The following is a 10622-nucleotide window of genomic DNA, read 5'->3' as shown; positions in this document are numbered from 1 at the left end:
TAGCATTTGTTGTCATTACTTTCTATGTTTGATAATAACATGAGATTGGGGGTGGGGGGAATCCCGTCAACTAAAATTTGGAGAGGAGCTTGTGTGTGTGTGTGTGTGTGTGTGTGTGTGTGTGAGAGAGAGAGAGAGAGAGAGAGAGAGAGCATCTGTGTGCATAAGACTGTCCCTGCTGGATAAAACCAATGTCCTGTTTAGCATTCTGTTGTCGCAATGGCTATCCAGATATCCAGTGCTATTTTCCCAGAAAAAGAGGTTCCAGAACTCACCATGAACGCCTCCTTTGTTCTCTTATAATGGCAATGGTGCCCACCTGAGCGGTGCCGGAACTGAATTCCAGCTGGGGGTGGGGGAGCCCTATGCAAAGCCCACAAAGCAGGGTGTATGGGGGGGAACAGCTATATAGAGAGCTATAAGGAACAGTAAAGGATGGAAGCAACAGATCAAAATGATGCTTTGTGAGGGCTCTCATTTGGTACCGAGTGTGGCGATCACACAGGGTCCCTGGACATTTCACCGTCTATTGATCCCTGTGCCACCACTTGATTTCTCGCTGCCACCACCCAGGCCCTACCTGGTACAATACTGAGTCCAGTCAGGTTTAAATTGGAACATAAACTTCTGTTTATTTATTGCAGTTTAACAAGCGTGTGGTTTCATAAAGGGTATCAGTCAATTACAATCATAGGGTGCCTATCCGGACCTATAACTTCCGCTACCTGCTCTCTCTCACTAAACCACCTCTCAGATATTGTCTTCCTAGCTCCTAACTGTTCCTGACTCAGCTTCTTTCTCTACACTCACTCAACCTACCCACAGACTCTATCCCAATTCACTCCCACTCCAACCAACCACCCACCCAACTCCCAACGAACTCCCCCCTTCGCCCCTCCCAGAGCTGGCTTTATAGTCCCTCTGACTCCACCCCCTGGGTTCTGATTGGGTAACCTGTTTAACTATTTCAACTCCAGCACTCTCATATGTTAACATCACACTGAGCTGCTACTTAGAAGGGTGGTAATAACTCTAAATCACCCTGACTTGCCTCATTTTGGCCCTCTGCAGAGCCCATGTACACCCCTGTATTACTAACCAGTACATCTGAGCTGAGTTCACACATGAAATGCAGCAAATCCAGGTTTATTACCGATGCACTTTGGATAGGGATCTGCAGCCATTTGGGTCTCCCTTATGAGTCTACCTCTATAATAAAACTAGTTGGCAAATGCATGCATGTTGTTCTCATACATCGGTCTTGGCACACATTTGGAATTATATATTTGGTGTATCGCTAAAAATGCAAAGTGTGAACTGATTTTTAAACGTCCCAAAGTAGATTCTTTCCATCTACGTGCTAGGAAGACACCCACCTACAATTTGCAACAAAAGAAAGCAACAAAACCTTGGACTCCCCCATGGTAAGGTTATCTTTTTGAGTTCTCTTAAGACACCTTGGAAGGATGGATCATGTGTGTGGGGAATCTTTGGCCCTCCAGATATTGCTGAACAGCATCTCCCACCAGCCCTAGCAAGCCTGGCAAATGACCAGGCATGATGGGAGCTGTAGTTCAACAGCATCTGGAAGGTCAAAGGTTCCCCACATGCCTGTTCTAATTTAGTCACATGTGTCAGGCAACTCCTTCAGTGGAATCTGGACTGCTTCACCTGGGCTTGTCAATTAAATTTGTAGTCTAATGCCCCTGTGTGAGGAGTCTTATCTATTTTGATGAGTAACTTCCATCCGATGATAAAGTTGACATCCTGGCATTTCTGTCTTCTGCACTAGCACTAATGAGCCACTAGGATCCTCTGCAGGAAACATCCACACTAACATTAAACAAAGAAAAATAACTCTCTGCAGACTAGAGACAGAAGTCACACTCTCTGCAAGCAGCTTTACCTCCTTATGGACCTTGATCCCGATTTGAAATGAGCTCCATCTATCAGAGCACCAGGATAGCTTCAGAAACAAGCCATCAGACTGTCAAGTTAGAATTCAAAAAGTCTTCTGATGGTTGCTCCAAAATAGCACTGGGGAGGTTATATTTTACAGATGCCAATTCACTTTTCTTTGGGATGTATGTGCTACTAATAGCTCTCACAAAAGTCTGAAGAGAGCCTGGGTCCACCAAGTGGCGTAGCATGGGAAGGGTTGCAGGGGTGGTTGTCCAGGGCGTAAAATTGTTAGGCGGTGCAAAATCTAAACATCTAGTACTGCCTCAATATAGCTGTGTGTTTCCATTGCTGGGCTCTGTTGAAAACGGCTTCTCCATAGGAACCAGGAAGTGACCTCTTCAGACAATGGAACGACTCTTCTTTTCTTATCTCTGTTGCTGCAGTCTCCTGGATGATGCAGACACTGCTAGGCAGTTGAATGCACATGTGTACTCTGTTTGTTTCCCTTCGTCCCCACTTCCATGTGGCCCCGGGCACTGGCAACCCATGCTATGCTACTGGGTCATTGTCATTCCACAGGAATCCTGGGAATGGTCATAGTGTTGCAAAGGAAGTTTTCAATTTGCAGCTGGCCATTCTAAGCCTTTCTAAGAACTGCAATACATCAGAATGTGAGGAGGGGAGCTGTGTCTGGTAAAGTGGTAGATAACCAATACAACTGCCTTTGGTCTCACCCCCTTCGTATCCTGCTCCAGTTTCTGGTTTTGGATTCGTAACTGCTTTGGGTTGCTACTGAACAAAGGTTGGCTAGAAACTGAACCAATGAATAAATGTTCTTTAAGACTGTCCCTTGCCCCTCGGTTCAAGCTCTCCTGCCGGCATCTCTTGTGTAAGAGGAAATTCCAGGCTCTTTCATTCTTCCAAGTTACTAATGAGAGGGATACATTCCATTCAGCCTACTGTGTGCACATCGTACAATGTTGTTTTTTGAAAAACAACAACATTCACAAGTAATTTTACAGGACGTTTCATTTGCACTACAGTGTTTTCTGTGGGGCATTCTGGGGTCTTACAGGGAGGGAGGGGTGGATCTGTCAATTTCAGTTTCTCTTACTTCCTCATTTTTTTCAACATTAATTTCAGTTCATTTCCTTGCCAGCTGGTGATTTTTATTTTTTTTAAGTTTTCATGTAAACCCATCAGTATTTTTGAGCGAATTTCTCCTAATCCCAGTTTTTCATAATACATATTTGCAAAGCAATTTCCCCTAAAACTCGGATGGAGAACTGCACAGCAAAACTCAGAGAAGTGCAATTTTCGAATCATACTAGCAGCGGCTTTCCATGTTTTCGGACCAGGAATTTCCCCTATGTCTACTTGGAGATGCTGTGTAGTGAATTTTCTATTTGGCCTCATCCTCTTTTAAAGCCCTCCAAGGGTCTGCATTGTGTGAGCAGAGCAGAAGTCCTTTTCCAATCGCTCAAGACACCTTTTGGAACTCAACCCTTGTTATTTTTTAACATTTCTGTTCCAACTGTCTGATACCACCCCCACCCCTGCAAAAACAACAACTCTTAAGGCATCTGTAAGAGAAGGAATTAATGAATGATAGAAGGAAAGGGGCTGTAGGAGGAGGAGATGGAAAGTAAAAGTGCTGGATTCAGGGCAGTGCAAGTGGTTTCCTTACAGTGAGTCGAGCCAAGGGGCCCCAAAATATTAGTAGTAGTAGTAGTAGTAGTAGTACCTGTACTTGTCCTCCGTTCTTCCTCAGTAGCCTGTTGTTGGGAAAAACTGAGGGCACAAGGAGAAGGGGACAACAGAGGACAAGATGGTTGACAGTGTTCTTGAAGCTACTAACATGAGTTTGACCAAACTGCGGGAGGCAGTGGAAGACAGGAGTGCCTGGCATGCTCTGATCCATGGGGTTATGAAGAGTTGGACATGACTAAATGACTAAACAACAACAAAAGTAGTACCTGCTGAGAAGATCCATTTAAAAAGCAACTGTACCAAAATATATTATTGTGAAAATAAGAAATATTGTGTGTGCATGCACGTGCCAAATTTTGCCCTCACTCAAGGTGCCATCATACCAAAGTCCGCCCCTGAGAGGGGGAACAGGATCAGAGGGAAGGGACAGGTATGTGTGGGGTCTGCTGAGAAGGAGAATTCGAAGAGGCCCTCAAAAAAGACCTGGGGAAAGGTGGGAGGAGGTCAAGACAGTTAGGCAGTAGGCAGAGGAGTTGGGTACGTTGAGTCGGGAACATGATCTCCTGTTCCTTATTGAATGATTGCATGTTCCTTCTTGCAATGTTCCCTAGATAAATATGACTGTTGGTTCCAATAGTTGTTGTGTTTTGTCCTGGGTGGATTCCAGGCTAATAAATCACATTCTTACCGTTACCAGCACAGTCTAGCAGATTTAAGGAGGCATCTCCTCCTGCGCTATTCCTCTTATTTATTCAAGCGTTTATAAACTGCCTCCCAATGAATGTTTGCCAAGCACTGTGTGAGGAAAATATTAAAAGAACAACATATACAGTATAGTAAAAATGAAGTAGGCAGAATCAAACGCACCCATCTTTAAAACATCAAATTATGAGGTTCAATATCAGTATAAAATGGTTGAATCATATTTCTTGGAATGCCCTCAATGGCCTAGGTCTTCAGCTGGTGGTTCGGGAGCCACAGGGGGGGCTGTGAGGCCTTACCAGGTGGGTCACAGCTAAGTGGCTGCTGCCATGTTGGATTCTGGCTAAGGCTGACTAGGCCAAAGGAACACTATTTGCAATGTTTAGGCTAGGACACATTCATCTGACGAGATACTCATTTTTTCGATTACCATGAGTGCTACAATATGGCACGAGAAAAGCATAAGCCATTAAAAAACAACAACATATTTCTGGCCAGCCACATCTCCCACCTTCCTTTATCTAGTCTAGTTTTATGGGTTTCTAGGCTTCTCCTAGAGTGCAACTTTTCAATAGCTTTTCAGCTAAGATTAAGTGTAAAAATCACAGTATTTTATTCCCTAACCATTCCCCATCAATTAAACAAGAAAAAAATGCATTAGGAAATTATCAAAGGGAGGAGAAAATTTCAGTGTAAGTCTCATGGGTGGCATGCAAGGTTTTAGTTTTTTGTTTTGCCTTGCTGCCTTTTTCGGTGGCTGGGAGGTGTTTGTGGGTGTCCTTTCATTCTACAAAGCCTCTTTCTACTGCTCCGCACTCTGCAGCCTTCCTGGGTGCCCATGCTTTGATGAAAGCCCAGGAAAGAATGTCATGATGAGGTAATTCCTCCCATGGGGCTCTTTCAACTCAGGAAGCTTGAGCAGTTGGGGAGGCCTCAGAGCGCTGGACAGAAAGTTCAGTGGAAAGAAACTCACACACACTCACATTCGGCCACCACACAACGGGAAGCCAAATTCAAAACACTGTAAGGACTGAAATTCTGAAATCCTTTGATGGAAAAGGGCCGAAAGCCTCTTTGAAATGGGAAGACGACTTTGGAGAAATCAGAGTTCAGCAGTGAGGAGGTGGCGCTTACACCCCTTCCTGAGGCCACTCAGGCAGCAGAGAGAGTAGGATTTCTGCCTCCTGCTAAGAACCTCCCATGTTTTGGTTCTCTGGTGAAGCAACACAGGAACATCCTAATGATAGGCTTTCTTGGTTTTCTTTACATCCGCTTCCAGCTTACTCTGTTCTCGGTGCAAAGGCATGTTCAAGATGCATTCTTCTTTGGCATAAACTGAAACAAACCCATGCAAACATTCCCCATATTGTCCAAAAGGGTTTTATTCATGCACATATTTTGCTCTTTAATAAAGTGCATCTGCTTAGCAGGAGCAAGACAAAGGAGGTTTCACAGAAGGGGAAGAGTGCTCTTGTGCTTGCCAGATTCCCACAAGCATCTGTTTGGCCACTGAGAGAACAGGATGCTGGACTTGATGGGCCATCGGCCGGATCCTGCAAACTCTACCTGTATTCTTATGCCAGTGGATGCAATCCCACTCCCCACTCCTGTTTACTGAACACATAACAGCTCGATTTTCATGATGTGATGTGGGGACAGCAAAATGCCGAATGTGAAGAAGTCAGAACATGGGAAAGTACTGATACCCATTGTGGTGGAAATTCCAGTTGAGGGCTGCCATTTTGGGCAACATCCCTATGTCTGATGCATAGCCAGGTGCTTAGCTTTGATTCTGGGTGGGATGAGTCAAGGGAAGCCTGCTCATTACTCTAGCAACCTCTTGTCTCTCCTTGATGGAGGGGACAAAGCCCAGGTCATGTGTTTTGCATACGCAAGGTCCCAGGCTGAACTCCTGTTCCCTTTAGCTCTAAGGATCTCACTCAGGTGGTCTTTGTCACCCCTGCTATCTGTGCTAGAAGAACCATTGGTGTGACTCCATATAAGGCAGTTCTGCATAGCCTTTAAAAAGGACGCAGTCATGCCCCAGAAGTCTTCTATTTCACAGAACCATAGAATTGCAGAGCTGGAAGGGACCACTAGAGTCATCTAGTCCGAACTCCTGCAAAGCAGGAATCTTTCGCCCCAAATCAGGACTCAAACACATGACCCTGAGATTAAAAGTCTCATGTTCTACCGACTGAGCTATCCCAGGGAGGTCTTCTATTTGAAGGATGGAAGCTCATTTTAGTAGAGAGGACTTGGGCTAACTAAGTAGTAGCTTGTGTGTGTGTGTCCAACAACATCTGAAGGTCCACAGATTTTCCAGCTCTGCCAAAATATTATATAAAAAACACCGGACCTAGGTCTAGCATCTCAGCAGTTTCTATCTCCAACAACTGTTAATCATGCACATGGAAATCCATTCCCCATGCTTGTCATATGATTCAGTGATCAGACACAATTTTGTCCAGCATTTCTCTCTGACGCTAGCGTTAACTAGGCCAGTGGCTGTCAACTGTGACACGGTTGCGTATTATAAACAGAAACAGGTCAGGTAGAGAGATCAGCGATTGAGGAGGTGATTACGTATGTACAGAAGTTACAGGATCAAAAGGAGGTGGAAACCTGTGCTTGAAGGTTTAACCTTCAATAACCCATTTTCAAATAACAATAACCCGTTTTCAAAATATGTTGGCTCTGTGTGGACACTGCACCATAGGAGCTAACTCCAGGAGCCATAGGTGCTTCATAAGCCACATTAATATAAATGTGGGGGCCGGGCACCCACAAAGTCAATGAGAAAAGCTGCCAGCGGCAGCAGTGCTGTCTCCAAGAGAGAAGCAGTTCAGCTCCGCCCTCTGTGGCCAGTGAGCGAGGCACCCTTTTCCCGGGAGTAGCGGGGGCTCAGACATGGAGGCAGAGGCGTGTGCAAGTGTGTGCATGTGACGTCGCATGTCCACATTACAGTGGCGGGCACCCACAACCCTGAGGGCGAGTTAGCACTCCTGCAATGCACCATGAAACCTCCACAGAGAGGATCAACACTGAATCAGCTCGAACACCTTTGTGGCTGCCATGATCTAGCTGGGTAGGGTTGGGGGGGTGTGGAATTGATCAGGTGGGTCCAATGTAGTAATCTGTCTTGCAGGACAGAATGGTGCCTACCGCCTTGAAGGAGGCAATGGTATTTAAAAAGAAAAAACACATTGGAACCGGGAGTTTGTAACACCAACCCCCACCCCACCCCAAACCAAGTAACTGCGTGAGAGATAATACTGTACTTGAAACCCATTTCTAAGCATTTACCATGTGAGTAAAATCCACTCTCTGTTAAAAGCTACAGACGTTCTCTTTTGTGGTCTCAAGGGGGTGTTCCTGTCATTATCTGGCTCAGTTTTCCGAAAGGGAAGAGGGCTTCCTGCCCCCCACCCCCGGTCCCATAACAAGAAGTAAAAAGCCTCTATTTGTACGATAGACCTTCTTGTTTTTGGAAGCTGGTCTATTTGGAGAGCTTTTAGCACATGGCGGTAATTTGTCAGGAAATGGAGGTGTTTCTTGACAGCTGCTTTTCCAGTGGGTCACTATATTATGGCTTATGAGGCCCTCTTTCCCACCACTGTAATGAGGCTGAATGATGACTGCTGATCTCTGGAGAATGCTTTGAATATGGCAGGAAATTGCTTCCCTTCCAAAAAGCGAAAAGGAAAGAAAAAGCATCACACTTCTGCGATTGGATAGTCAAGCCAAGAGACCGATTTGCACAGATAATCCGTGCTATAAATGGCAACAGATAGCACAAGGAGTTTTCGTCCCAGTGGCAAAGTTAAAAAGAAGAACCCCACGCACGCAGAGGCTGCTCAGAGATAACAGGGAACCGGTTTGTGGACTTTCAATGAGCGCTTGTGAGTAGGGAGGAAAATGTCCATCACATACAGGGTCACGCAATCCTACCCACCAGCTCTTTAGCTTAACAAGATAGATATAGCTTTCCCTCTAGGTTTGATTGGGGGGGGGCGTTAACACTCCAACCCTGTTGAGGACTGTAGAAGGAAGGGCGATATCTCAGTGGCAGGGCATGAGGAATGTTCCAAGTTCAATTCCTGGCACCTCCACCTAGGGCTGGGAACATCTCCTGCCTTGAAACCCTGGAGAGCTGCTGCCAGTCCGCGCAGACAGTACTGGGCTAGATGGACCAGTGGTCCCACATGGCACAAGCGAGCTCCCTTTGTTCCTAAGCAAATGTTTTATATCAGTCTCTCTTCTGTATTTTAAAACTCGCAGCCTCCTTTCCAGCTTCCATAGTGCTCTGCTGCATGAGGAACTTCACATGTAAACAGGTGCCACACTTAAGGTTTCCTGACGTTACAAAACACAAACAAGCAGCTGCATCGCAGTCTTGGGTGGATCATTGGCAAGAGCACCAACCATTCAGTTCTCTCTTGCCCCTCTTCTAGGTGATTGGTGCTCTTGCCACAATGATCTGCTACAAATAACTGATGCCTTTGCCTGCGGGCAATTGGTGCAATCTGAGCAGGGCTGTATGTATCGAGCTCTGATCGCCAAATAGGGCTTTGGCCTGGGTGAGGAACCGCTCATGCTATGGATTGCTCCTGAACGCCCAAACGGCAGCCGCTCGTGCAACGATCCAAACCAGCTTTCCTTTCTCACAAGCGGGTGTCGCCGTTGACGGACGCCTCTACGCAAGAGGTCTCTCCTTTGTTCAGTTCGGGCACAGGTAACTTGGCGGCAGACAGCTCACAGTTTTGGGTTGCCGTTGCCTCTTCCCCGCCTCGTCTGAATCGCTTTGCAATTAAAACGCAGAGGATGATGTATAGGAGGCAGGTTGCACCTCTTATTGAGAGAAGGAATCCCACATAGACGTTCCTAGGAGGAGGGTAGACAGAACAGCTCAGAACTTAAGGAAGAACAAAAGATGTCATTTAGCCAGGCTAGGGCCATTCCACTCCTCCAATGGAGATCACTTGAGGGACACTCCAATTTGACGTATGTCTTGGGTGTTCTCTGCTGGTTGGCTTCACCCTTAGAGACACTGGAGTGGTATTTGCGTGGCTTATCCCAATGCCTATGGCCAAAACCTACACATTTGTAACCAATAATAATAATAATAATAATAATTTATTATTTATACCCCGCCCATCTGGCTGGGTTTCCCCAGCCACTCTGGGCGGCTTCCAAAAGAATATTAAAATACAATGATACATCAAACATTAAAAGCTTCCCTAAACAGGGCTGCCTTCAGATGTCTTCTAAAAGTCTGGTAGTTGTTGTTCTCTTTGACATCTGATGGGAGGGCGTTCCACAGGGAGGGCGCCACTACCGAGAAGGCCCTCTGCCTGGTTCCCTGTAACTTGGCTTCTCGTAGTGAGGGAACCGCCAGAAGGCCCTCGGTGCTGGACCTCAGTGTCCGGGTAGAACGATGGAGGTGGAGACGCTCCTTCAGGTATACTGGACCGAGGCCGTTTAGGGCTTTAAAGGTCAGCACCAACACTTTGAATTGTGCTCGGAAACGTACTGTAAACGTACAATAAAGTTGTGGCCTCATTTGATCCCATAAAACCTGTGTACTGTCTAGTTCGGTGGTTTTCAACCAATGTGCTGTGGCACCCTGGGGTGCCTTGAATGATGGTCAGAGCTGCCATGGCCAATGCTGGCCTCTGTCCCTCTTTCCTTCCCTCCCTCCTCTGATGCCCTCTTATGTCTCTGCCCCCTACAAGCTTGCCAGGCGAATGGTGCCTCTGGGGCTGGCCAGGGGGTGCTTCCCAGGCCCCTGTGGGGCAGAGTGAGGAGGCACCTTTCTTTGGGGCGGGGGGGGCAGCTCAGAGACCAGGGGTGGCAGCAGTGGCTGCCCGGAGGACTCCCAAGGAGAGGGGAGAGGAGAGGGGGCTGAGGGAACACTCTAGGGCATGGGTAGGCAAACTAAGGCCTGGCTGCCAAATCCGGCCCAATCGCCTTCTAAATCTGGCCCGCAGACGGTCCGGGAATCAGTGTGTTTTTACATGAGTAGAATGTGTCCTTTTATTTAAGATGCATCTCTGGGTTATTTGTGGGGCATAGGAATTTGTTCATTCCCCCCCCCCCAAAAAAAATATATATAGTCTGGCCCCCCACAAGGTCTGAGGGACAGTGAACCGGCCCCCTGCTCTAGGGTGTTTGAAAAGGGGTGAGGGGCTGCCAGCTCTGCAGACAAGGGGTGACATAACTGGGCTCCTGAGCCCTACAGGGGTGCCGCAGAAAGAATGTAGTTGATCAAGGGAGCCATAGACTCAAAAAGGTTGAAAACGTCTGGT

The 10622-nt window shown here is 46.8% G+C and overlaps 1 protein-coding gene and 1 long non-coding RNA gene across 4 annotated transcripts in view; both read right to left on the bottom strand.

Annotated features, from left to right (window-relative positions):
• Nucleotides 1-5678: 5678 nt before the first annotated feature.
• LOC308486497 lies at nt 5679-6973 on the bottom strand. The gene is made up of 2 exons (XR_013991097.1): nt 6573-6973; nt 5679-6516 (listed from the first exon to the last, which is right to left on the bottom strand). It is a non-coding gene; the product is annotated as an uncharacterized lncRNA (long non-coding RNA).
• A 1195-nt stretch (nt 6974-8168) lies between these two features.
• LOC308486247 (solute carrier organic anion transporter family member 1C1-like) overlaps nt 8169-10622 on the bottom strand; it is a 37808-nt gene continuing 35354 nt past the window's right edge. For all 3 annotated transcript variants that reach the window (XM_081022841.1, XM_081022840.1, XM_081022839.1), the window contains exon 15: nt 8169-9198. In XM_081022841.1, the coding sequence (XP_080878967.1) occupies nt 8979-9198 (220 nt within the window). In that variant the 3' untranslated portion in view covers nt 8169-8978. The remainder of the gene's footprint in view (nt 9199-10622) is intronic.

The sequence above is a fragment of the Podarcis pityusensis genome, assembly GCF_964106645.2.
Source record: "Podarcis pityusensis genome assembly, chromosome: 10".
Lineage (NCBI taxonomy): Eukaryota > Metazoa > Chordata > Lepidosauria > Squamata > Lacertidae > Podarcis > Podarcis pityusensis.
The sequence above is the reverse complement of the archived record's forward strand: the minus strand, read 5'-3'. Positions and strand labels throughout refer to the sequence as shown.